The 27257-nt window shown below is 37.5% G+C and overlaps 1 protein-coding gene across 1 annotated transcript; it reads left to right on the top strand.

Moving 5' to 3' along the window:
* The first annotated feature begins 6392 nt into the window (after positions 1–6392).
* Positions 6393–26613, top strand: LOC128219910 (DNA-directed RNA polymerase II subunit RPB1-like). The gene is made up of 26 exons (XM_052928073.1): positions 6393–6568; positions 7559–7828; positions 8185–8358; positions 8762–8936; positions 9235–9344; positions 10139–10300; positions 10641–10861; positions 11342–11474; positions 11985–12109; positions 12810–13020; positions 13419–13628; positions 14103–14217; positions 14700–14833; positions 15225–15443; positions 15865–16087; positions 16526–16736; positions 17153–17403; positions 17798–18003; positions 18481–18705; positions 19122–19368; positions 20026–20126; positions 20628–20732; positions 21074–21256; positions 21719–21922; positions 22205–22391; positions 23504–26613. The coding sequence occupies exons 1-26, from the start codon at positions 6488–6490 to the stop codon at positions 24871–24873; spliced, it is 5853 nt and encodes a 1950-aa protein (XP_052784033.1). The 5' UTR covers positions 6393–6487; the 3' UTR covers positions 24874–26613.
* Positions 26614–27257: the final 644 nt, after the last annotated feature.

A 27257-nucleotide genomic window follows, 5' to 3' on the forward strand; every position in this document is an offset into this window, starting at 1 on the left:
CCTTACCACACTACGCACCAGAGCGTTATTTGCTGAATATTGTCTTTTCTAACAACAAGGAAAAATAAGAAATTCATGTTTTCAAAGCCGAAAAAATGAAGAAAAAAAAAACTTTCATAAAAGTTCGTTTGCAAAACACCCCTTTAATTGCCGTAAAATACTAAAATGAATATTTTTCAACATTTACACTATTTTTTTGTGTGAACTAAAAACATCACTTTACTCCACTTTTCGACTTAAGTTTTCTGGCCGCCCCCAGCAGCCCAGGGCAGCCTTAAGCGTATAACGATAGTTTTACACGGGCTGGATACAAGGCTTTAACTATGTGTAACGTTCGGATGATTCCAAGTTTAATGACTTTAAAGCAAAGATAAGATGAAAAATGTTACAGAACACTCATTATTTAACGTAATCTTGCTACAATTTCACTCGATTTTTATCGCTCTGCTAAGACGAAATCGTGCGAAGTTTCCCGTCGTTTTTGTAAAAAAAAGCGCGTCTTCAAATTCAAAACTCTTCATTTTGCCATTTAAGCTGTAATTTAGTTTCCCCTTACCACACTACGCACCAGAGCGTTATTTGCTGAATATTGTCTTTTCTAACAACACGGAAAATTCAGAAATTCATGTTTTCAAAGCTGAAAAAAAAGAAAAAAAAATCATTCACAACAGTTCGTTTGCAAAGCACTCTTTAAATGACGCAAACATACTCAAATGAATACTTTTTCAACATTTACACTATTTTTTGTGTGAACTAAAAACATCACTTTACTCCACTTTTCGACTTTAGTTTTCTGGCAGCCTGGAACAGCCCAGGGGAGCCTCAGGCGTATAACGATATTTTTACACGGGCTGGATACAAGGCTTTAACTATGTGTAACGTTCGGATGATTCCAAGTTTATTGACTTTAAAGAAAAGATAAGATGTAAAATGTTACAGAACACTAATTATTTAACGTAATCTTGTTTACGTTTGCCGAACGTTACACATAGTTAAAGCCTTGAATCTAGCCCGTGTAAAGATATCGTTATACGCTTCAGGCTGCCCTGGGCTGCTGGGGGCTGCCAGAAAACTAAAGTCGAAAAGTGGAGTAAAGTGATGTTTTAGTTCAAACAAAAAGAGTAGTGTAATTGTTTTTAAATGATTCATTTGAGTAATTTTGCGTCAATTAAAGGGGTGTTTTGCCGTTTGTGAATGTTTTTTTCTTCATTTTTTCGGCTTTGAAAACCTGATTTTCTGGATTTTCCGTGTTGTAAGAAAAGACAATATTCCAATATTCAGCATACAACGCTTTGATGCGTGGTGTGGTAAGGGGAAACTACATTACAGCTTAAATGGCAAAATGAAGTGTTTTGAATTTGAAGACGCGCTTTCTTTTACAAAAACGACGGGAAACTTCGAACCTTTCATATACTAGAAGCCATGTATCCAGCCGGTAAAATACTATAAAACGCCCAGGGCTGCCTGGGGCTGTCCGGGTCTGCTCGGGGCTGCCAAAAAACTAAAAAAGAAAAGTGGAGGTAAGTGATGTTTTTCGTTCACAAAAAAAGAATAGTGTGAATGTTGAAAATGTATTCATTTTAGTATTTTGCGTCATTTATAGAGTATTTTGCAAACGAACTATTGTGAATGATTTTTTTTCATTTTTTTTCGGCTTTGAAAACATGAATTTCTGAATTTTCCGTGTTGTTAAGTCATTAAAATTGTTATCATTCGAACGTTTCATATACTAGAAGCCATGTATGCAGCCCGAGTAAAAATACCATAAAATGCCCAGGGCTGCCTGGGGCTGCCCGGTGCTGCTGGGGGCTGCCAGAAAACTAAAATAGAAAAGTGGAGTAAAATGATGTTTTTAGTTCACACTCAAAGAATAGTGTAAATGTTGAAAAAGTATTCATTTTAGTAGTTTGCGTCATTTAAAGCGTATTTTGCAAACGAATTATTGTGAAGGATGTTTTTTCATTTTTATTCGGCTTTGAAAACATGAATTTTCCGTGTTGTTAAGTCATAAAACTTGTTATCATTCGAACGTTTCATATACTAGAAGCCATGTATACAGCCCGCGTAAAAATACCATAAAACGCATGGGTCTGCCCGGGGCTGTCAGAAGCGTGAAATTGAAATGTCGATTTCTTTAGTTCACAAAAAGGGAATAGTGTAAATGTTTTTAACTTATTCAATTTAGTATTTTTGCTTCATTTTAAGGTTTGTTTTGCAAACCAACTATTGTGAAGATTTTTTTCATTTTTTTATGTTTTTTGTTTTGTCTTTGAAAACTGAAAACCGACTGGAAACTTCACACGTGTTCGTCTTAGTATAGCTGCTAATCTGCCCAGCTGCTCAGCTGTTGACTTCACGCCGTCAGGCTTCTAGACTGCTAACTCGCGCTGCTATGCTGCTGGGCTGCTGACTTCACGCTGCTAGGCTGTCAGTCTGCTGGGCTGCTGACTCCACGCTGCTGGGCTGCCAGTCTGCTGGGCTGCTGACTTCACGCTGCTGGGCTGCCAGTATGCTGGGCTGCTGATTTCACGCTGCTGGGCTGCTGGGCTGCTGACTTCACGCTGCTAGGCTGTCAGTCTGCTGGGCTGCTGACTTCACGCTGCTAGGCTGCCAGTCTGCTGGGCTGCTGACTTCACGCTGCTGGGCTGCTGGGCTGCCAACTTCACGAACATGATTTTATTCATTTACTGCTTTTTTCCGATACTCCTATTTTGTCACAAAAGCCCATTCGCGCTGCACACAAGCGGAAAATTGGTGAAAATTTCAGTGAAGTCTTTGAGACGAGAAAGCAAAAGGATAAACAATAAATTAGTCCCCATGGAGAGAGATCAGACAGAAAAGCATATGGACATGGTACCCCAGTAAATTTACATTTTACTGACCGTTCCAAGGCGGTACCTAACAATCCATGATAAACATACCTAGTTTTTTTATATAAAGTATGTATGCACTGTGCTGTTTGTGGAGTTTTGTGCTGTTCTTCCATGTTTCTTGTTTGTGATTTTATGTTCTATGTCTTTGGCGTTTACCCAGTGCCATTAAACCGGGTTTATGTTTAAACTTTTTGCAACTGAGCTTGTTTCTGTAGCATTTCGCATAAATAATGCAACCATTAAGGCATGTGTGAGCTGCATGTTTACGGTAAGAATAATTAGCATCAGCAGCCGATTGCAGCATTGCAATGAATTGATAGTTAGTAGTTATTATCGGATACACATTGACCAACCAATTAACATTTTGGATAATTTTGACCAAACTTAAAGCATAGCGTTTTTTTTTTTTTTACAATTGGCTGCTGAATCTTTATGATACCTGTTTCAACTAAGCCTTCTGTCAGATTTCAAACCTATTAGCATGTCAGACTTCAGTAAATTAAACGCAAACAACAGGAAGTAACACTGTCAAAACATTGTAATACATGTATGTACTAGTTAGATGACATGAATTATGGGTGGAGTGCACGTTGCGAACGAGCCCTTCTTGATCATTTAGGTATAACTTCGGTTCATCTAGCTGACTATGAATACAACCTCATTGGCTGACACAACGAGATTGTGTCGGATGAGTTGTAGTATGCAGACCTTTAAACATCCGCTAAAGTTGAAATTCTTAATGAGTAATGATTGTCCATCTGCAATTGCATTGGTTGAAAATGTAGGTTGTATTATATGCACTCTCACGTCTACCAGTCTTCTTAAAATGATAGCATGACTTATATTTCAGGCTACGATATCTTTCTTCCTAACGTTGTCAGTGTTTATATGGAAATGCAACATGGAGAATGTTTTTGTTGTGTTTTGTGACTGCGTGCTCCAATAGATGGAAAGACGGAATCCAAAACTAGGGTTAGACTTTACATACTCATTTCATTATAAACCAAATCCATGCTACCTTTACCAACGAAATTCCCGAGCTCAAAATGGTTTATTCTTCTTTCGCGTTTTTGGTATGTGTGACATTATCATGAAATATTCGATTGATTACATCAAGATTTATTATATTACGCTATCCTTGAGGTTTCCAAGGGTTTCATTTAATCGTTCGCAAATCTACATCAATATTCGCCACGCACACAGAAAATGTCACTGTCTCGTACATGGTATGTTTTGTTGTTGATGAAAGTTCCCAGAACTCCTTACTTTACTGAACGTTTTGCTTTTATCATGAGCAATTATAACTAATTAAGTATTAAAGATAAACCAAACGTTTGATTTCTCCGGGTGTATGAGGAAGTATAAAGCAATTACAGTTTTTCTAATGCTATCACAGTCCATATTCCAATAATTGTCGGCGCCGTATTGATTTCATGGAGCATAATATGTATTAAAAGAATAGCCGCAGTGAATTGGGAAGTCATCATAACGTTCTGTATAACATACTATCAGCAGATAATGTGTGTACGCTTCATTAACAAGGCCACAATGTTGATAGGTGTCAAGGTTCGAAGCCAGCCATTGCAAGCGATTCTCCTAAGATTACCGAAGTAATGAGGTCCACTTTCTACAATTTTTCAGACTTCAAATATTAAAACCAGTCTAAATAATTCATTTCGCGCGCAAAACCAACTATTGTACTCCCGAGTCTCGTAAGAACAAATTAATATGTTCATTTTGGGCCAAAATTCATTGTTTTAGTAGCTATATGATTGAAATATGGAAGTTTTGGACACTGATATAATCATAAATGTCTTTGTTGTTCAGAGAAAACGTGACATTAAGTCGCTCTCCAAAAAGTATCTTTGTTGTCTAGAAAGGTAGCTATATACAAATATTCACATTTGTAAAAGAAAACAATCCGTCTAGAATTAAAATATTTAGTTATTAAGGTTTTTATATCTAAATCATGGTTGAGCGCATACTGCTTAATATATGTACACTTTCACAGCCCAGAATGAAGTGTATAATATATAATTATATATGAATAGAAAGTTTCGCATGCATTTAGTAAGCATAATATTGCGCTATGAAAAAAATATCTTAAAATTGATAAAATTGCATTAATATATAAAAACACACAACACCATTGTAAATAAAAAGAACGGTTTCATTCACTAATTCGCACAACCCCAAAACACAGAGTTCTTTTTATAGTTCAAGTTATCTAAAAATGAAAGAATATTGTGTTTACTTGCTTATATTTGTTTGACGAGATGTATTGTTGCATAAGTCGAAATAAACTTCTGTTCTGTTCTGTTTGTTAAAAAAGAATGTCACGAATTGTGTTTTCTGAATGGCAATGACAGCCAAGAAAGCCCGTGCACAAGTGAGGAAAGTGCGTTGAAAACATTGACACTAGTTTCATATTTTACTATCGGGTAATATTACCATGATTTGAATTTCTTGTAAAAACATTAAACAATAACATCCTAGAGACCGACAGATAACAAACACTTTCAAGGCATTATCGGCAGCATTGTACAGTAAGTGTGTATGGTACTACTTTTTTCCAAATGAACTAAACATGTTTTAAAGCATTAAATGATCGTGGTTAAGCACCGCCCATAATTTACAAATTGAATTTTTAATATAGTGCATCTGCAAATCGACTTTACACATGAAAGAAACCGACTACCGCAGTCACTGCGGCGATCTGCCGTATACGTTGACAAATTACGTCAAACTAACTATTGGAGGGGCGCCTCATTTTCTGCAAATCAACAATACATATAAAGTTTGCATTAGTTTGACTTCGACCGGCCACTAACTCGTAGTTTTAAACTTCACCCGCAATAACGACGCAATAACAAACGAAACACTTAGAAGAGTTGAAACTAACTGTTCGAAATGATTGTCTCTTTGGTGTAAAATGGTATTGCGTCATGAATTGTTTAACTGACTGGCAAACACACATTACACAGTTACAAAGAAATGATAATTTAAACAATGATACACATTTTGATAAGTCAACATTTAATGTTTCTATTTCTATTCATTGTTTGCCATAATTTACTACTTTTCATTATTTACAATAGGTAAAAAGTAAAAAAGAAACATATCTTGTCCCTTAGCTAATAATAATAAGGCTTGTCGATATTTTGTTCTGGAGTAGGGGTGATCACTGTGTATGGTATTTATTTGCAGCATTCTATAAAATAAATAGTTGCATGTATCCTCTTTTTTGTAAATTTTACGAGTTTCATATTTCTAACACCGTTTGTGCAATTGCCGAGAAACCGTGAAATATTGAAGTTGAACCCGCAGAGTCTAAAAAGTATAAATAGCGGTTGATTTCTGCGTTGAAGAAGCAGTGGTCTCGAGAAGACACTTAGTACACGACTACAGTGGAAAAGGATTTTAGAGACTTACCTGCTGACAAACAAAAAGGATATTAGCTATAAATGTGTTATTCGCATGAAAGAAAACCCCCTAACACTTTTTGGCTGAAAACCGAACATGAAATAAACATAATAGTATTATTCACAAAGAAATAGTCGACCGCCTTGTCGGCCATCTTAATTGTCAAAAATTAAAAGTTTCACCGCGAAAGAATGGCCTACACCGGCGATTCCAACGCAACTTTGAGAGATGCAAAGCGAGTGCAGTTTGGTATTCTGGGTCCAGATGAACTTGTACGTGTCTAATTGTCAAAATCTTATTAAAATGAGTCTTAAAATTGAATGTTATTATAGTTTTTATTGCATTATATGGTGGTTTTCACTGCTTGAAATTTAAGCAAGCTATCATGTCCAAATCAATGATTGAAACCTAGCATTGTATTGGGACACGGTTTTGAGGACGTTTCAGTAATGATGTTGGCATTTTGGCACCCTTTCCTGAAAAAAATACATTTAACTTATCATATTATATCAATCCTAGGCAATTAATTGTGAGTGACAGCGTAAGTTTGCAATTTCACCTTGTTAAAAACCGAAAATGGATATTTCACCAAGAGCATATTGAAAGTAAATATATCACTTGTGGCTACTTCACTTGTGAAATATATCTTTTGGTGCTCACTTGGTGAAATATTTAAGCGCACACTGAAACAAACCATATTTTCCTCTATTTATTCAAAAGTTGTTCAAAAACAGTTATGCACCAGTCAATTGTAACCACGGCCCCTCAACCCTCAAGGTTTGGGGGTATACCAGGGAAATGGGCCGAGTTTTTACCTTTCAGGTGGCCCCGCAGTGCCAGGTGAATGCGGTGGTTTTGTTTTGCGCCAAAAATGGCCGGCAATGGGCCTTACATAGAGTCCCTTGGGTGCGGGGGCATTTGGCGTGGATTTTACCAGCAGTTTTTACCCCGCAGGACAAGAATCTTACCCGGGCTTGGCTGGACCGAAAGTCAAAGTCCCCGCTATTCCCCGGACCTGGGAGGGCCGTGGTTACAATTGACTGGTGCATTATGGTTTCCAATCACTGGTGAATGCAAATGGCACGCCACACAAATCTCGAATTGTTTCCCTTCATATTTAGTAAATATCTTACTTTCAGGGTTTTAGTTGGAGGCAATCCATTTTGAAAAAGCTGTTGATCAAAAGTAAAATTGGTCTGAAACAAAAAATAAACTGGTCAAAAGAGCAATTTTACAAAACAACACTTCTCACACTTTTTCAGCGACGGTTGTCGGTAACTGAAGGAGGTCTCAAATACTCAGAGACGATGGAGGGAGGAAGACCGAATCTCGGAGGACTGATGGACCCAAGACAGGGTGTCATTGATCGCTCAGCACGATGCCAGACATGTGCTGGAAACATGTCTGAATGCCCAGGGCATTTCGCTCACATTGAACTGGCCAAGCCTGTATTTCACGTTGGTTTTCTTACAAAGACGATCAAAGTGCTGAGATGCGTTTGTTTCTACTGCTCCAAACTGCTTGTCGAGCCTGTAAGAATTTCTGATGAAATATTTTTACTTCTGTTTGCTAATCATTCTATTTTTTGAGGCCATTAAGTTATGATATTGTTATAGCGCTGGTGTTGTTATCACTCGAGTCTTGCAAAAGTGTTAAATTTGCAGGTTCCTTCTGGATTTCGAACAAAATTGTCGACATTTTCATCTGGGGTTCTAGGGGGCCACATAAGGCCCCCAATGCTGGTCATTGGAAACCCTGATTTGACCATTAATAAAACATAAATGTTATTGTGAAGCCAGGCTAAAATTTCATAATGGCGAGAATGACTGACATCTTCCGCTTGCAGTCCTTTAGTTGTCATTTAATTTGAATATTGCGTCTTTTTCAGTCCAACCCAAAGATGAAGGATGTCTTGTCTCGATCAAAGGGTCAGCCCGGAAAGCGTCTGTCGGCTGTTTATGACCTGTGTAGGACAAGGAAGGAGTGTGAGGGAGGCGACGAGATGGACACCAAGCTAGAAAAGGACGACCCTGGCAGGGAGGGGAATGATGCGAAGAAAAAGGTGCGGTAAATAGTATTTTGTAATGAACACTCCGGCCCGATGATGCTCATCATGAGATTAATTCTGCATACCACCGATTTTCGTTAATACATTACGTTAATATATAAAGGATGTATTGAGTCTTTAAACTTTTTTCTGAAAGAATTACTTTCTATATTCAAGGGCCCTGATTACATTGAATTTTAGTGTTTAAGTTTATTTGTCTCATTCTGTTAAATAAGGTTATTTGATATAAATCATGTACTATCCCAAGTCAGAAAATTTAAGTCTTCTTGTTACAATTTTTTTCAATTTTTTCCAGCCATGTAGTAAAAAAAGAATTCTGACTTATTGGTCCAAATGTCCAATTTTACATACTGATGTATTTGTAATCTTATTATTGAGAAAAACTTTGATGTCACAGATTGGGCATGGGGGTTGTGGACGCTACCAACCTATCATCCGTCGAATGGGGCTGGACCTGACATGTGAGTGGAAGAAAACAAATGAGGAGAACCAGGAGAAGAAGATTGTCCTCACTGCCGAGAGGGTGTACGAGATACTCAAGAGGATCTCAGATGAAGAATCCACTGTCTTGGGTAACTGACTAGTGAACAACTAACAAAATGGCTAACAGTGTTATGTGAAATTGGTGCACTTTACAATCTCTTTCATTTAATTATGTATTAAACAGATCTGTAAGTGGAAAATATGTCAGATGACAATATTCAAGTGTTTGAAGAATTATATGATTGAAGATCATGTTTCGGAAGTGAATTTAACCATGTTAGTTTGTACAAAATATCAAAAAAACATCCTTGGGCGTCTCATTTATCCCATTTGAATTCTAGTCTGATAATCAAATAATATTTAAGTATTTTTTTTGCACCGTTTCAGGTATGGACCCAAAGTTTGCGCGCCCGGACTGGATGGTTCTCACGGTTATGCCTGTCCCCCCTCTGTGTGTGAGACCTGCTGTGGTCATGTTTGGGTCTGCCAGGAACCAGGTATGTAGAGCTTTGCAATGAAAAAGGACTATCACAAGTGAACCTTTCATTTCTTAAGCATCATGGCCAGTGATTGCAAAGTCCGTTGGAAAATCTGAAATTGCGATCCTATTTATCAGCGGTCAAAATAAGCATGAACCACAAGCCCTGCACTGGTGAAATGCTTTCAAAAGTTGCTCAGAATCGCAGAATAGCAGGGGCAGTATTCATAAAATGTCTTAAATCGAGTCTTAACTTAAGTCATTTCTTTAAAAAGATCTTAGTTAAAGTAAAAGAAAAGTTTGAATTTTGAAATAAATCAATGAAATTCAAGTATTTCAGATATTATTTACATCATATGATCAGTGAGATACCTTACTTACTAAAATGGCTTAAGTAAGGAAACAACTTTTAATGAATACCGCCTCAGGGCCTGTTTTAAGTATTTTAATGCCAACCAGTAGTATGCAAATTTGGATAAGCTGCATAATTTTCTGAATCTGCACTATGAATCAAAATAATATAAAAAAATACAGTGGGTTTTTAACCATTGCTTTCAAAATGGATTGACAAGCAAAAGTGAATTATTAACATTGATTACATCTTGAAAGAGGAACGCAGCCAATTTGAAGCAAAGTTGCATCCCCGTAATAGTATTGTTTCCTTTGATTTTAAGGGTAGGTCACTGAGTAAGCGATTGTCATATTTTTTGCAACGTGGTCCTGTTAAACATCTACATGACAAATAACTGTGTTGCCAATCCTAACTGCCATTTTGCATCAAAGTATTTTCACAGTAATGTTTCGGTGTTTCAGTACGATTTGACCCACAAGCTGTCTGACATCATCAAGGCAAACAATAACCTGAAGCGCAATGAACAGAACGGAGCAGCAGCCCACATCATTGCTGAAGACACGAAGATGCTTCAGTTCCATGTGGCTACATTCACAGACAATGAATTACCAGGGCTGCCCAGGGTGTGTTAATCATAAATGTTTGAGTTGTAAATTGATGTTGATTAGTTGATTTGGAACTTCTTGTGTAATTTATAAAAGCTTAAGTTTTAGAATACAGGCAACATGTTAACAACAATATCATATGTTGCGTGTAACTTTTAAGATATGTGCAGTGGCAAAAAAAGCACAGGTCAGCAAGCCCTTCACTGGTGAAATTATTACTGGTCCTGCTCAACTTCTTGATTTTTTATAGGAGGGCATGTTCAAAAAGTTGTGGCCAAGCAAAAAAGTTATTATGAGTAAATCTTGTGTTAATGACTACTTTTGTAAAGGAATAAAATGTTTTCCTCTTGTATTTCAGGCTGTACAAAAGTCAGGTCGCCCGTTGAAGTCTGTCAAACAGCGGTTAAAAGGTAAAGAAGGTCGTGTGAGAGGAAACTTGATGGGTAAGCGTGTTGACTTCTCCGCCCGTACTGTCATCACACCCGACCCTAACCTCCGCATCGACCAAGTTGGCGTTCCCAGGACTATTGCACAGAATATGACATTCCCAGAGCTTGTCACACCATTTAACATCGACAGGTGATTATTTGTTTTTTGTTTCAATTAATGACATTTGTTATGCTCAATTTAACTTCAGACTGTTTGCAATATGTCAATGTTAGTAAATAACTATTAACAATGATATTTATAATTTTGCAGTAGACATGATTAAATTTTCATGTGCACCAAATTCACAGGTGTAAATGAAGCAGTGATGTTGAATATTTTTCGTCATCAGTATTTGTTCAAGCATAAAAGCTGGAACAGTGTTGACATCAAATCTGAGCTTTAATACTGATTGAATCATCAATGTAATGTCCAACAGAGAATATTCAATATTCAGTAAAAAATTATATTCTGGTTAAAATATGAAACTACAAGAAAATATAATTTTAATATATCTGTGTTTATTAACTTAATTTGGCTGATTATTTATCATGTTTTTGTAGTGACAAACATATCGAGTTCAAACTAAACTACCTTAATTTAAAGAGAAAAAAAAACTTTTTTGTATTTCAGACTACATGATCTTGTGCGTCGAGGTGCGAACCAATACCCTGGGGCCAAGTATATTGTAAGAGAAAATGGCGAGAGAATTGATCTCCGCTTTCATCCCAAGGCCAGCGACCTTCATCTCCAGATTGGGTACAAGGTAAATACAGAACTCAATGTGAATTGAAATGGAGGAGTTGTATGCCTTAAAATGGATTGCATTCTATCATTGTATCATGCATTTGTGGGTCTATTGCTAGCTTACCTGCCTGACAGGGCACTGAGGGCAGCTTTACCACAGTGGTGGCATTTGTCTTATTCTTGTTGTGTTTTTTTCTGACTAAAATCTATATGGCCCCAGCCCGAATTCCAAATGGTGCTAATGATTTGCATGCATTTTTTTTTCAATGCCAAATATATACCTTTAATCACATGATACTTTGTACCATTATAAAATACTTCCTTACAATTAAGACTGGCACTCTTTAGTTTAACTTGTTTATTAATGTTGGGAGTGAGGAAAGCTATAAGCTGATAGCGTGTTTCGTTGGAAGAAACCAATACTGTCCTTTTGCAAGCCCAAACGGACACTCCAGACTTGAACCATAAACCTCGTTCAAAGTCTTTGGTAAAAATGGACTCCAGTTAACTTTAATCTGTTTCTTTCCAGGTTGAGCGTCATATGCAGGATGGTGACTACGTGGTGTTTAATCGTCAGCCCACGCTGCATAAGATGAGTATGATGTGTCATCAGGTGAAAATCCTGCCCTGGTCCACATTCAGAATGAACCTCATGTAAGATATAGCCTTATCCCCAGTAAAGCTTCACGGACCATTATCACCACCTGCGATTCATTTTGCTCTGCATCCGTTAATTCTCTTCTCAGTGTTTTTCTTGAGGACTATTTTTTTTAAACATGTGCATTAGCAGAATACGTTTATCTTCAGTCATTAGCACACAATGCTTTGCCTGGGATTTTCAGTTTACTTTTGAGGACCCATGGTTGAGAAATTTGCTAGTCTCAGGGAAACATTGAAACAGATTTTGTTGGCGAATGAATGCACCACTATTACCCATTCAGTTAAAAACCAAATAAGAATTACATGTTCAAAATTTCAGATGACCATCATAGGATAAATGCTTTGAAGATGCAAACAAAAATGCAGTTGCCTTGATTTGCCGAATTAATTCAGTTTCTTAAATATAAGTTACATTGTTAGAGGTGTATTGCAGTGATTGTAGATTTCAATCCTAACTCCTTTTAATAACTCATTTGTGTATGAAAAAGTATTTGAAAAGCGAAGAAAGACTACATCAAATCTTGGCTCAAAGCTGAAAGACCCAACTTTTAAATATATTTCACTGTTTAACTCCAAATATCTTAAACAATATTATAGTACGTAAACAACTCTTTTTTGACATTAATGCATCATATATTAAAATGTGTTCTCAAAACATTTAACAAGGTTAATATAACATCCTCTATTCTCACAGTGTAACAACACCATACAACGCTGACTTTGACGGAGATGAGATGAATCTCCATCTGGCCCAGTCTTTGGAGACCCGGGCAGAGATCTCCCAGCTGGCATCCGTCCCCCGTATGATCATTACGCCCCAATCAAACAGGCCCGTCATGGGAATTGTACAGGACACCCTCACGGCTGTCCGCAAGATGACTAAACGGGATGTGTTTTTAACCAGGGTAGGTATACATATATATTTAGGTGAAATATTTAGGTTTTCTTGCTCTCCTTAGAAACTGATTTTCATTTATATCATTGGCATTTGGGCAATTCTGTTTTTGATCTGACAAGGTATTGTTGTCATCATTGTGCACATTTCAGCCTAGACCTAAACTCTAAATTGTTAAAAAATTAGTACCTATTTTGTCGGAGACAATAGTATACACACTTGCATAGAAAGGCCTATCACTCTTGTCTCAAAAATGGTCAAGGTATGCCCCTTCTATTGACTGAGAGAAAAAGTGCTACTCGGCACATTTGTTAGTAACTAGTGAACCATTTTATGATATTAAGACATGATCCACTAAAAATATATACGTTACACCCCAACGCACCTTTTGTTTATTACCCCATCCAGGGTGAGGTAATGAACATTCTCATGTTCCTGCCCAGCTGGGACGGCCACATGCCACAGCCAGCCATCCTGAAGCCCAAGCCCCAGTGGACGGGCAAGCAGATCTTCTCTCTGATCATTCCCGGCAGGGTGAACCTGATCAGAACACACAGCACACATCCGGACGAGGAGGATAAAGGCCCGTATAGGTGGATCTCCCCTGGTGATACTAAGGTATGTACATTTAATAGGTTTTCTGTTTCATTGGCTTCAATATAGATAAATAACCAATTACGATTTATTGAATGCTTAAACTATTTATTACCATTGAACAGTGATCTGTTCCAATTTTGTAATAGTTTGATAATATAGTTTTTAGAGAGAAAATGTAAAAAATCAAAATTGTTTACAGCAGATAATTAATGTACATGTACATATCTATTTCTTATATTGACTTATACACATGATGACTGGGCATAATAATATAATTATATATCAGTTTATAACTGACAAGCTGAATTTGATCCGGGCTTGAAGGCATGTGCATATTTCAATTGCTGTTGCTGAAGCCCTTTTTCATTGCATTAATCAACCCTTGTTACTCTTTTTATAAGGACCCTTTCACAATTTTTAGGCATGGGCCAATACGTTAAGCTTTTTAACTCACTTGAAATTAAACAAATCTACAATATTACACTTCTCATACAGGTGTTGATAGAAGATGGAGAATTGATGTCTGGAATCCTTTGTAAGAAATCCCTGGGGACATCAGCTGGTGCCTTGGCCCACGTCGTCTTCCTGGAGATGGGATATGAGATCGCAGGTTGGCTTTCACATATATTTTATTGAGCCAGGCATTTTTTCATGGATCAGATAGTCTTACCATTCTCAGTGAGAAATTTCTGATGAAAAGCCATGAAGTATTGCCAATTTTGACAAGTTAAATAATATTCATTTGGATTTTCCATTCACAATTAATGCTTTTGCCAAAACAAATCTTGGACAAATGCGTAGGAAAAGACCTGTGATCTAAGGAGATTGTCAGATGCTCATCATATTTATTGTATAGTGTTCACATATGACTTAGATAAGGTGATAAATTGTTGATGTATTATTACATTGCATTTGATATTTAAGTTAACCTGTTAAATCTTGGAGCTTTAAATAAGTATTCAGCATATCTGTGTACTGTCTGTTGGTATATCAATATATAATTTGTTATGTTCGGCACATGAGTTAATGAACAGATTTGTTTAAAGTCATCATAAATGTTACTAGTACACATCTGTAAACATATTTCCCCAGGTTACCTGTATGGTAATATCCAGACCGTTGTGAACAACTGGCTACTGATCGAAGGTCATAGTATCGGTATTGGTGACACAATTGCCGATCCAGAGACTTACATCGAGATTCAGGACACAATCAAGAAAGCTAAGGTATGGGGATATAGGCAGACCCATCAATATTGCAAACAATAAATGGTTATAATGTAAACATTTGGTGACATATTATTTATTTTCTGATTAATAGAAATTAACAATGATGTTCTCATTCTTACAGAGATTTTTTTTTGTGCAAGATTAGTGACTCTACATAAATTACAGTCTGACAGTTAAATAGAGTTGAAAAGTATTTAAATTTGAAAATTGGCTGTCCCTGAAAATATTTTCATTCTCAGTGGTATTATTATGCTTTGTGATGTTCAATCCTGAAAAATAGTTGAATAGCGAAAAATACTAGCCAAATGGCTTTTGGAATGTAGACAAGACACCATTTAGAAGCGACTGAAAACAACTGGCATTGTTACATTTTGTGTCTGTTTTCCAGTTGGACGTGATAGAAGTGATTGAGAAAGCTCACAACGATGAGCTTGAGCCGACCCCTGGTAACACACTGAGACAGACGTTTGAGAACCAGGTGAACAGAATCCTCAACGACGCTCGTGACAAGACTGGAAGTAAAGCTCAGAAATCACTGTCTGAGTTCAACAACTTCAAGGCTATGGTGGTGGCTGGATCAAAAGGGTCTAAGATTAACATCTCACAGGTGAGGGTTAGGGGTCGGGATGTCTTTTAAGATGCACATGTATTTTGCTAACCCTTGGGAGGAGGAATTTGGTATTTCAAGTGAAGTTTTTTTTTGTGAATAGCATTAAAAAATTGTACATATAAAGATGTTAGTCTAGGCTAGTAGCTTGTTGGAGTGATTATTGATAATTTGGATTTTAATCAAAGCTTTTACAAAATTATGACAAAAATCATATAATCAGTCACCGTACACAAAAATACATGTATGTTTAGGTAAACAGAAAGGGAAAAAAGGTAACAAAAACAATTTTCAATATAATATGAATCATATGACTGATGTTGCTGATGATTCCATCCTGGACTCCGTTAGTGTAACATATAACTTCAATATTGATTATGATTTGAGGTATATTTAATGGCAATCTCTCCCTCCACTCCAGGTTATTGCCTGTGTAGGCCAACAGAACGTGGAGGGAAAGCGTATCCCGTTCGGCTTCCGTCACCGCACACTACCTCACTTCATTAAGGATGATTACGGGCCTGAGTCACGTGGCTTCGTGGAAAACTCGTACCTGGCCGGTCTTACACCATCAGAGTTCTACTTTCACGCCATGGGAGGTCGAGAGGGACTTATTGATACAGCTGTAAAGACAGCTGAAACTGGTGAGTGTAATGGATAAGGGTTTAAGTGGTTGCAAATGTGGAGAGGTTACTGACCTGAATATTTTTAAATTTAAATTATGAAGGTTTTCTGGAATTTAGGAGACTTCAGGTCTTTGTCACTATAGTTGTTATGTATAAGTATCACAGACTTGCCTGACTGTCATGATCTCTATTGGTTCCCTAAAATATGCAGAATTATACAAACACTCTGGAGTCCTGTCAGACATAATATTCTCATTGAAAGCCCCAATTTCCAACTTCATATGCATCTCTGGACCTCTTTAATAAACTTTAAATATTAACCATTATATAAAGACATCATAAATTCACCAGAGGTCCCTTTTTTTGTCAATGGTTAGCATCCAAGGACCCTCAGTTGAAAAATCTTGGAGGAAACACTATTTATATACATATGCAATCTTCTATTTCCTTTGACAGGTTACATTCAGAGACGTCTTATCAAAGCCATGGAGAGTGTTATGATCAAGTATGACGGCACGGTGAGAAACCAGGTGGAGCAGTTGATCCAGCTCCGATACGGTGAGGATGGGCTGGAGGCCACACGGGTTGAGTTCCAGTCCCTCCCCACGCTCAAACCATCCAACCGGGCCTTTGAGAAAAACTTCAAGTTTGATCCAACAAATGAGAGGTGAGAAAACATAAACACACGTGTGTTAAATTTGTCATAGATATCTATTATGATAGCTTTTTGCATGAACAATTTGTGTTTGTGCATGCAATTAAAATTGTTTTGAATTGTTTTGAAGTAGAATAGGCTTAAATCTAAAAAAATGTTCAGGTTGTTCTTTTAGGGTGTTACATCCGTAAAAGATGGTTTGGGGCGCTATCAATACCATTTGATTCTTGAGAGAAATTATTGATTATCCAATTAATGTGGTAAACATTGCATTTCCAAGTGGGTCAGAAATGCTTAAAACTCATGGAATTGTTCAGAAACAGTTTAATGACAATACATACATAAAGTTGTGGTCTTCATCAATACAGTGCATGTTTGTTATTTTGCATTTGTTGTACAACAATTGACTTGCGTTTTTTCCTTAATAGACAGTTGAAGAAAAGTCTTACTGAAGACATCATCAAGGACTTGCTGTCTGACGCCCACTGCCTGTCAGAGATTGAAACTGAATGGGAGACACTGGTGAATGACAGAGACATGGTGCGACAGATCTTCCCCTCCGGAGACAGCAAGATTGTGCTGCCCTGTAATCTGCAGAGAATGATCTGGAACGCTCACAAGATCTTCAAGATTGACAAACGGAAAGTCACAGATATCCACCCAATCAAGATCATTGAAGGTTCGTTGCTTTGCTTAAATACAGAAATTCATAAATCTTTCCAAGTTTCCTTACCCTGATTACATAAGATTTCAAGTTCCCAAACAGTTAAATAAGATTTTGTTGGTGCACCAAAAGAACTCAAATTAATAAGCTTGTACTTCAACTTTCGCTTTAAATACCTCTCATTAATAAGCTCAAATAGTTCTGCTATATTTCATATGTCACAAAATCCATACCATGATTACTATCACACATGACTTAATCTCAAACAGTTCTGCTTTATGTCAAACGCCATGAATTCCAGCCCATGGTAACTATTACTCATGACTTAATCTCGAATAGTTCTGCTATATGTCATATGTCATTAAATCCATCCATTGATAACTATCACACATTACTTAATCTCACGCAGATGTTAAGCAGCTGTGTAGAAGGCTGACAGTTGTGCCAGGAGAAGACAGACTGAGTGTTCTGGCCAACCAGAACGCCACTATCCTCATGAAAGTGCTCATCCGGTCCACATTCTGCTCCAAGCGTGTCATTGAGGAGTTCCGACTCTCTAATGAGGCCTTTGATTGGCTCATTGGAGAAATTGAGACGAAATTCCAACATGCACAGGTTTGTTTTCCTTTGGCATGCATTTCTTTATTCCACTAAATAGGTTCTCATTTTATATTGTCAATTGATGAGCAGTTTTGAATCTTTACTGAGTGATCTTGTCAATTGAAATAAAACCAAGCTAGTAATGAAATAAAGCCAAGCTAGTTACATATTTTAATTGGCTTGCATTTCGTTGTGCCTTAAGCATATTGACCATTGCTTTGACATTACAGGAAGCAAGCTGTGTAAAATTGATGGTTTTTTTTAACAAGCCTGTCAATTCGTAGTGGTCAGTCTGAAAAGCCTATTTGTTCATCAAATGTTTTAGATCAATTAATATTATTCAGCTTTTCAATCAATATATTATCTGGTTCAATCCTTGTGTCAAGGGATTTGGTGGATTAACAAGAGATCCCAAAGAATTGATTATGAGCATATGCTTCACTGTATAGATTTTTCCTGCTGCAGCATAATAATACTATTCCCTAACTCCAGGTTCACCCAGGCGAGATGGTGGGTGCTCTAGCTGCCCAGTCCCTCGGAGAGCCTGCCACCCAGATGACACTCAACACTTTCCATTACGCCGGAGTGTCCGCCAAGAACGTAACCCTCGGTGTGCCCAGATTGAAGGAGATCATTAACATCTCAAAGAAGCCCAAGACACCTTCACTGACTGTGTTCCTTATTGGCCAGGCTTCCAGAGATGCTGAAAAGGCTAAGGTATGTAGAATCAGACTTCTGATTGGTGATTGGCTTTATAAAGACGGCCTTAATGAGGTTACTAGCAGTTTTCTGTATAGGTCAAGCTTTAAGCTATATAGGACAGGGTTCATTCAATGTAGGACAGGTTTCTAGCAATTTTGGTATATTCTAATAGGTCATTAAGCCTTTATCTCAAAAAGCTAACAGCTATTTACTTGCACACTGCTTGTTGAGCAGCAAGTTCTATTGCGTATTGGTGTCTAATAAAAACTAAAGCAATATAGTTGATGGGGATGCAAGTTTTTATTTTAGTTGGCTTTTATAAAAAACTGGAGGCTAGTTTTATGTAAATAAATAAATAATATGATATTAAAAAACAGAGAAGAAGAAAACAACATACTTTCAACTTACATGTGTGTTTGATTATTTTCCAGGATGTGCTGTGCCGTTTGGAGCACACAACACTACGCAAGGTAACAGCCAACACGGCCATCTATTACGATCCGGACCCACAGAACACTGTGATCACTGAAGACCAGGAGTGGGTGAACGTGTATTACGAGATGCCGGACTTTGATGTGAGCAAGATCTCTGCCTGGTTGCTGCGTATTGAACTGGACAGGAAGAGAATGACGGATAAGAAACTCACCATGGAGTCCATATCGGAGAAAATCACTGCTGGTATGTCTGCGTGTTTTGATATGAGCCTTGTTTGACTGTAGATCATTTCACATCAGATCAGATCAATTTAATTTCATATTTCATGAATCGTTCAACTAAATGAAATAAAAATCTAGTGAAATATTGCATTTGCCATTGTTTTCTCATGTGATGTATCAAAGGTGTTTCGAAATTGAAACATTGTAAATAAAAGACTTTGTGAATTGAAAACAATCTGCATTATTATAATGTTCAGAAAGCATTTGTACACTCTCACCAAATCTCATGTTCATTTAGTTGATGTGTTGAAGATCTACAAATAGATCATGTATTGTTGAATTTGAGTTGCTACAACAAAGTACTTGAGTGTTCTCAATGGTGAAACATTTTGCAATTTAATAATTTTTTATTTCATGCTTATCTTTCATCAAAAAACGGCTAACTGAAATTTAATCGGAAGATCACACTAAACAAATGCCTGTCTTGCAGGAGATGATGTGTGTATTGGCTTAACTGAGGGATATAGTTATGTTATATTTTGATAAACTCCTTGTTTCAAACAGTGAGTTTATCAGGATATGACCCACCGTTACTTTTCAATAAACGACTGAAAAGCTTGAAAAATATGTTGTTTTCAATAACTGATGTTCTTATGCACTGCTATGTATTTGTTTGCAGGTTTTGGTGATGACTTGAACTGTATCTTCAACGACGACAATGCTGAGAAGTTGGTGCTGCGGTTGAGAATCATGAACTCAGATGACAGCAAGATGCATGATGTAAATATCCCCTAGAATAAATCATCAACATTATCTATAAAAAATTAATTCTTAAAAAATATGAAAAAATTGTAGGATTCCTGTACAGAGAGTTTTGTTTTGAAAGATTAGAAGCAAGGTTTTCCCTATGAAGCTGGGAGTATTGTGAGAACCATGGTGTACTCATCTCCAGAGAGTCCCAATTTAAAAGGGGCCCAGTAGGGATACACAGAAAGTTCAAAATTGGAAATCCCTGCAAAAAGGCACATGTATAAACAGGGATATTTAAAGTTTCTGTTTTTCAAGCCTGAGACTAATATGACCTCAGGATTTGTAAAGCATCAAATTCTTCATCAGTGTTGTCAAAATTTTAAATACTTAGACTAATATTGATTTATTTTTACATGTTTTGCATATACATTGCTCTTCCAGCTACCATTTTTTTTTGTATTTCCAACAGCTGTCATGTTTTACATATGTTTTTTTCTCCCACCTACAATGTTTTACATGTGCTCATTAAAGGAGGAGGAAGCAGCAGACAAGATGGAAGATGATGTGTTCCTACGTTGTATCGAGGCCAACCTGCTCTCAGATATGTCCTTGCAGGGCAATGAAGCCATCGCTAAGGTAAATACAGTTATACGAATTCATGCTTTTTCTTATAGTCTCCCTACCTACCATAATGTGACCACCATGATTTATTCCTGCTTTGTATCAATGCCAACCTGCTGTCAGATATATCTTGATAATTTTAGGTTATCAAAATTTACACAAGCCTATAGAAATTGTTTTGGGATAAAAGTGAAATTTTTCAAAATTTCTACGACTTGTATAGTGTTGAGTTGGTACGTTCTTACGGTATTCTTTGTAGGAATACAAACATTCAATCTCATGTAAAAACTATTTTCTCATTGATTTTTTTTATAATTGGTTTAAAGCGAACATCAGCCTTGTTCTGTATTTACCAGGTGTACATGCACTTGCCCAATACTGATGATAAGAAGCGCATCTTCATCACGGACGAGGGCGAATTTAAGGCGGTGGCCGAGTGGATTCTGGAAACTGACGGCACTTCTCTCATGAGAGTGCTCAGTGAACGTGATGTGGACCCCATCAGGACAACTACCAACGATATTGTGGAAGTGTTTGCTGTGAGTTTCTTAATGATTCTAACGTTAAGTGTTTCTCAAATGTTAACCAATATGCACTCGAATCATTGAACATTTGCTTTTACCTTGTTTGTTATATATAGAAAGTCTTAATTGTGATTCTTGTATAATTTGCTGCTGGAAATATTTTGATATGAAGTTTGACTTTTACCTGTTTTTGAACTTATACCATCTAAAAGATTTCAACAAAAAATCAAAGGACATTTATTTGGTGCTTAGAGCTTTAACTGAATAACAGAAAATTCAAGAGTTTCATTATCATCTCCTGATGCATTAATATAACAGGTTACAAACCGGGTAATAGAAAGAAATTGACATTTTTGAGATGCAGTTTTAATCCATTGAGGCAACACCACTTGTTTTATTGTCTAAAGGATAAAAATATTGATAAGAATCAATTATAATAATAATGAAACTATATTTATTACATTATTTATTCCTTAGACCCTTGGAATTGAAGCTGTCCGTAAGTCCATTGAGAAGGAGATGAACCATGTGATCTCGTTCGACGGTTCTTACGTAAACTACCGTCACTTGGCCCTGCTGTGTGACGTGATGACTGCTAAGGGCCATCTCATGGCCATTACCCGTCACGGCATCAACAGACAGGAGACTGGTGCACTTGCTAGGTGCTCGTTTGAGGAAACAGTAAGTTTATGATTTGTTTTGCTTTTTCATTGAAAGAATTTTGTCAACTTGCTTAAAAAAAGTGTGAAATGTAATTTTTGTTTTAAGAATTAATTTTAGGCCTTGAAGGATATAATAAATAAGTCTACAAATCATAGGATTTGGTCTGTCGAATATTATTTTGACTTGACCCATTATGAAATTTCTGTTAATTTAACTTTAAAATACAATGTCCCTGAAGTATAATTTTGATGTTGGAGGCATAGATCATAGTAATATTCAACAATTGCATTTCTATCTCAGGTCGATATTTTGATGGAGGCGGCTGCCCACGCAGAATGTGATCCGATGAAGGGCGTGTCAGAGGCCATTATGCTGGGTCAGCTTGCGCGTATCGGGACTGGGTGCTTTGACCTGCTCCTGGACGCGGAGAAGTGTAAATACGGCATGGAGATACCCACCAACATCGGGGCCGGCATGATGGGAGGAGGTACGTGCTTCTGTTTTGCTGTGATATTTAGTACATTCATCATTCAGAGTACCATATGGTGGTATTTAATATTCATGTCATTTTAGATAAGGTGTTAAATAATTTAGTTACTTAAGTTTTGATCAGTGCTTTCAAATTTGCCTTATTAACATGGTTAGATAAGGGGAAATTCATTTTGCTTTGGAAACATGATTGTTAAAGGCCGGGGTGCCTGACCCCAAATATCCTACCGGACAGCAATTAAGCCTATTTGGCAAAGGAGGCGTGGTTAATCAGGTTTATGAGGTCTGCTCTGGTCAGCAGTTTTGATTGTAAACATTCACATGGCTTGTGGTGTTATAACATTCAGATAGAGTGGTACAGAAGAATTTGTCCGTTGCTTTCTCATTTGAGATTAGATAGATAAAGTTTCATAAACCATGACCAATACTTCCACGAATTGTGTTATAATAAGCCATTTGATAGTATACCACCCAAGATAATGGATGTTTCCCCCATATGGCAGTTACAACCTCATACTATGATAGTAAACCTGTAGTTAACAGGAATTGGTAGTGAAATTCAGTTGGCTGTTAAAGGGTCATGAACTTTCAAGCTCTGTCAATCAACATTGCTGGGAAATTTGAATTTGTTTGACAGTTATTAATTTTTTTTATTTGAAAGTAGTATTTATAATTGTTTGAGAGACTTGAAATGCACAAAATATGTTTATGATACATTTAAGGAACCATCTTGCAAATTTTAGCATTTTTTGTTCGTTAATTATTTGTATATTTGAAAAAAATGTACTGGCAGTCTGTATTAGCAAACAGCTCTGTGATGTCAAGTGAAGTGGCCATTTTTCTGACTGTCTGCCTTTTATACTATTACCCCGACCTTTAAGCACAGGGTTCTCGATAAGTTTCAGTTGAACTGTCTCAAATAGTAAAGTAACTGACCAGTTAATCTACTTATTCTACTTAAAATTCATTTAGTTTTCCAATTTTTAAGTATTTGGTTGCGCTTCCTATTATACTGTTTCAGGTTGTATGAAAATATTGATTTTTCATGGTTTCAAAATTAAATGTTTAATTGCCGACAATTAAACCTATACTGATATTTCCTATTTTCAGTTGGTACAGGCATGTTCTTTGGTGGAGGGGCGAGCCCGGCTGCTGGAATGTCTCCTCAGATGACCCCATGGCAACAGAGTGCCACACCTGGTTATGCTGGGGCCTGGTCACCGGGTGTTGGCAGCGGCATGACCCCTGGGGCAGCCGGGTTCTCACCATCTCAGTCAGAGAGTGGCTACAGTCCTGGGTACAGCCCTGCATGGTCCCCCCAGCCTGGCTCCCCAAGCTCCCCTTCGAGCCCCTACATTCCAAGCCCACGTGGAGCTATGTCACCAAGTTACAGTCCGACATCGCCCTCGTATATACCGAGCTCACCAGCCATGTCTGGTGGAACACCACAGAGTCCTGGATATTCACCAACATCGCCAAGCTACAGTCCAACAAGTCCTGGATATTCGCCATCATCGCCGAATTACAGTCCGACGTCGCCATCATATTCGCCAACAAGTCCTTCCTACAGCCCGACGAGCCCGTCGTATAGTCCTACCAGTCCATCATATTCTCCGACAAGCCCCAGTTATAGCCCGACTAGTCCCAGCTATAGCCCAACCTCACCAAGCTACAGTCCAACTAGTCCTAGCTATTCACCGACAAGTCCGAGCTATTCACCAACAAGCCCAAGTTACTCGCCCACTAGCCCCAGTTACAGCCCAACTTCCCCCTCATATTCCCCAACTTCCCCCAGTTACAGTCCTACAAGCCCGTCATACTCCCCAACAACTCCAAGCTACTCCCCAACGAGTCCAAGCTACTCTCCAACTTCACCGAGCTATTCTCCAAGTAGCCCCAACTATAGCCCCTCTTCACCAAGTTACAGCCCCTCAAGCCCCAGTTACTCCCCAACCAGCCCCTCCTACTCGCCGTCAAGCCCCAATTACAGCCCCTCGTCCCCATCTTATTCCCCCTCCTCACCGAAATTCAGCCCCCAGTCCCCCAGCTATTCACCCACCTCCCCCTCCTACTCCCCCTCCAGTCCCAAGTATTCCCCTGCATCTCCAAGTTACTCCCCGACAAACTTCAGCTACTCCCCCAGTTCTCCTCAATATTCCCCCTCCTCTCCTGCATACTCCCCTTCATCCCCTGCATATAGCCCAGGTGCTGCGAGTGACAGGGGATCACACAAGTATTCCCCAAGCTCCCCGCAGTACAGCCCGACATCCCCAACATATTCCCCCTCGAGTCCTCAATATTCCCCCGCAAGTCCGAGTTACTCGCCCTCAAGCCCCCAATATTCCCCCGCTAGCCCCTCCTACAGCCCTTCAAGTCCCCAATACAGCCCTTCATCACCCGCCTACACACCTACCACCCCGAAATATTCACCCACCAGCCCGACATACAGCCCAGCTGATGAGGACAGTGATATGGACTAGAATGGTGGTTTTGATTAGAGTATGGGTTGTGATAGTTACTATGAGTATTCAAACTGTGCGGAAAACAGCAAGTCAGTTGCTAAATAATTGTGAAAGAGTTTTGCTGAGTTTTTGTCTTATTCATGTTGGTAAGCACACTCACATCTGTGACATAACTGATAAAACTATGTGAATTTTTTTTTTGGACATGGTGGATGTTTTGTACAGATATGTGAAGAAAAGGTGAAATTCATAGATATTGTACATACATTCATGTTCTTCATATAGAACATTTTCTATGAATAGGATATATTTGTACATATTTTTGTACTGTTTTTATAAATGTTCCACCTTCAGTCACTGTTAAGGTTCTCCACATGATATTGGGAGCCCTGTAGAATAAATGCGTATTTATTCTTCTAGCATGTTTGGTTTTCACATCCTGTTAGTTTTAGCTTTATTTTTGTATTGATTATATTGATAAAGTATTATAACTTGATCTGATCAATGATTATTTAGTGGAGTGAAAGTCTTGCTACTCTTGTATCATGTGTATGATAAGTCGAATGAAAGCTTTCAAGTTGTTTTTAAGCCATTGCCATACTTTTATAAAGTAGTATACATAGCCTCAAATTCAAACACTTCAAAAGTGTTAAGTGTTCAAGTGTACATATTTGTTATGTAGTTTTCATCATGCATCTAGATATTGAAGTTTTGTTTGTTGTTTTTCAGGATGTATTTTTTGTATTCATATTTTAAAAAATTATGGAAAAAAATCATCATCAAGACTCATTGTATATTTGCTACAATTAATGTCAAGTTCATTATATAGGTGTTCATTGGTACTTCGTGCTATTTCATCCATAGTAAATGACGTCTGAGAGGTTTTGTCTCGGGTTTCAACAAACATATCTCTTGTTTCAACGCAAACATGGCAGTGCTATTATTCAAATGGTGTTAGGAATCCTTGTACATATTGCCAAACTGCATCTAGAAATGGTGTAAATAGTCATTATTTTAGCCGGGAGTTGGCGATTTAAATATGTTGAGTAAAAATCAGAAATACTCTGTTAACTATTTTTGTTAGGGCTATTCCATTTAAACATGTAACCCCCCTGGTGGAAGGCACTTTTAAATTATACCAACTCCTACAGAAGCAATTTTACCCTTTTGGGGTCCAAATTAACGAAAAAAGACACCAACCCATAAACTATTAAAAAACCTAACCCCCCCCCCCCCACGGGTTAATATGTTTAACTGGAATAGCCTTTAGTAATATTTGAATGAATATCTGTCTTACTTGTGGTTAGGATTATTTGAACTTTCATTCCATGATATGTTTGGCATTTTTGTGTTTCCTAATATGCAGTTAAATTAGTGTTTTATGCCCCTAAAAGTATATATAGTAGTTGCACTGTCCGGCTGTTACTATTGTGTCTCGGCTGTATTATTATAAACTTGCTCAATTATTAGGATTTCGATCAAACTTCACAGAAATATTAAGAAGCCTAGGGGTCATCACTCCGACACTTTCCAAATCGGGGGCATTTGTCACGTTCCTGTGACAGCTCATCCTAATCTTAAAACTGTAAACGTTTCTTTTGATGTAGCAAACAGTGAAACTTTTTAAGGAAGTGTTTTTGTAAAGAACTAAGGAAATTATCGCTGGATTCGATGTTGAACTTTTACAGGAATAGTAACTTGGTGTTGTAAAATATTATGATGTCTGATACCTTGTTTGTTTGGAAAATAAAAATATAAACGTTATTTCGGTTTTATTTTCCTTTTACAAGCCAATTATTCAAAGAAAAAATGCGGGTTCTAGAATATCGAAAACCGGGTTGGCGGATGTCGTTAACAACTCGGCGTTTAATATTTCATGTCCAAGATTAATAGCTTTTATCCAAATGTTATGAAACTTGGTCAGAATACTTGTTGAATAAAATGCTGTATTATAGTTTTTAGGTCTACAGACTTCAGTATCGCTAATCGGAATTGGGTATCGTCAGATCTACTTTTTTTGACATGACATTTTAAAAGAATTGTTTTCTTTGTGTATTTTGCAATGAAATAATGAATCCTTTTGTCAATCACCACCAAATTGGTAGGTATGTGTATTTGCAGAATATCTCGGTCAGGTCGCTTTAGTCACTACAGAGTTCTGATCATGGCACAACAATAATAATAGTTTACGAGACGTTTCTGAAACGCCTTTATGATTATCGTTAAGTTGGTCGTTATAATGATCGTAAATTTACGATAATGGCAGATTGCAAAATATATCTGAAACGCACCCCTGTTGGTATTTATAGAATTTCTTAGGGTTATTTCCTAAACTTAAGAAAAGTATTTTTCCTCATTGAAGTATACCCTTTTTGTTAAGTTAACAGTTATTGAGTAAATAG

The sequence above is a fragment of the Mya arenaria genome, chromosome 15 (assembly GCF_026914265.1).
Source record: "Mya arenaria isolate MELC-2E11 chromosome 15, ASM2691426v1".
NCBI lineage: Eukaryota > Metazoa > Mollusca > Bivalvia > Myida > Myidae > Mya > Mya arenaria.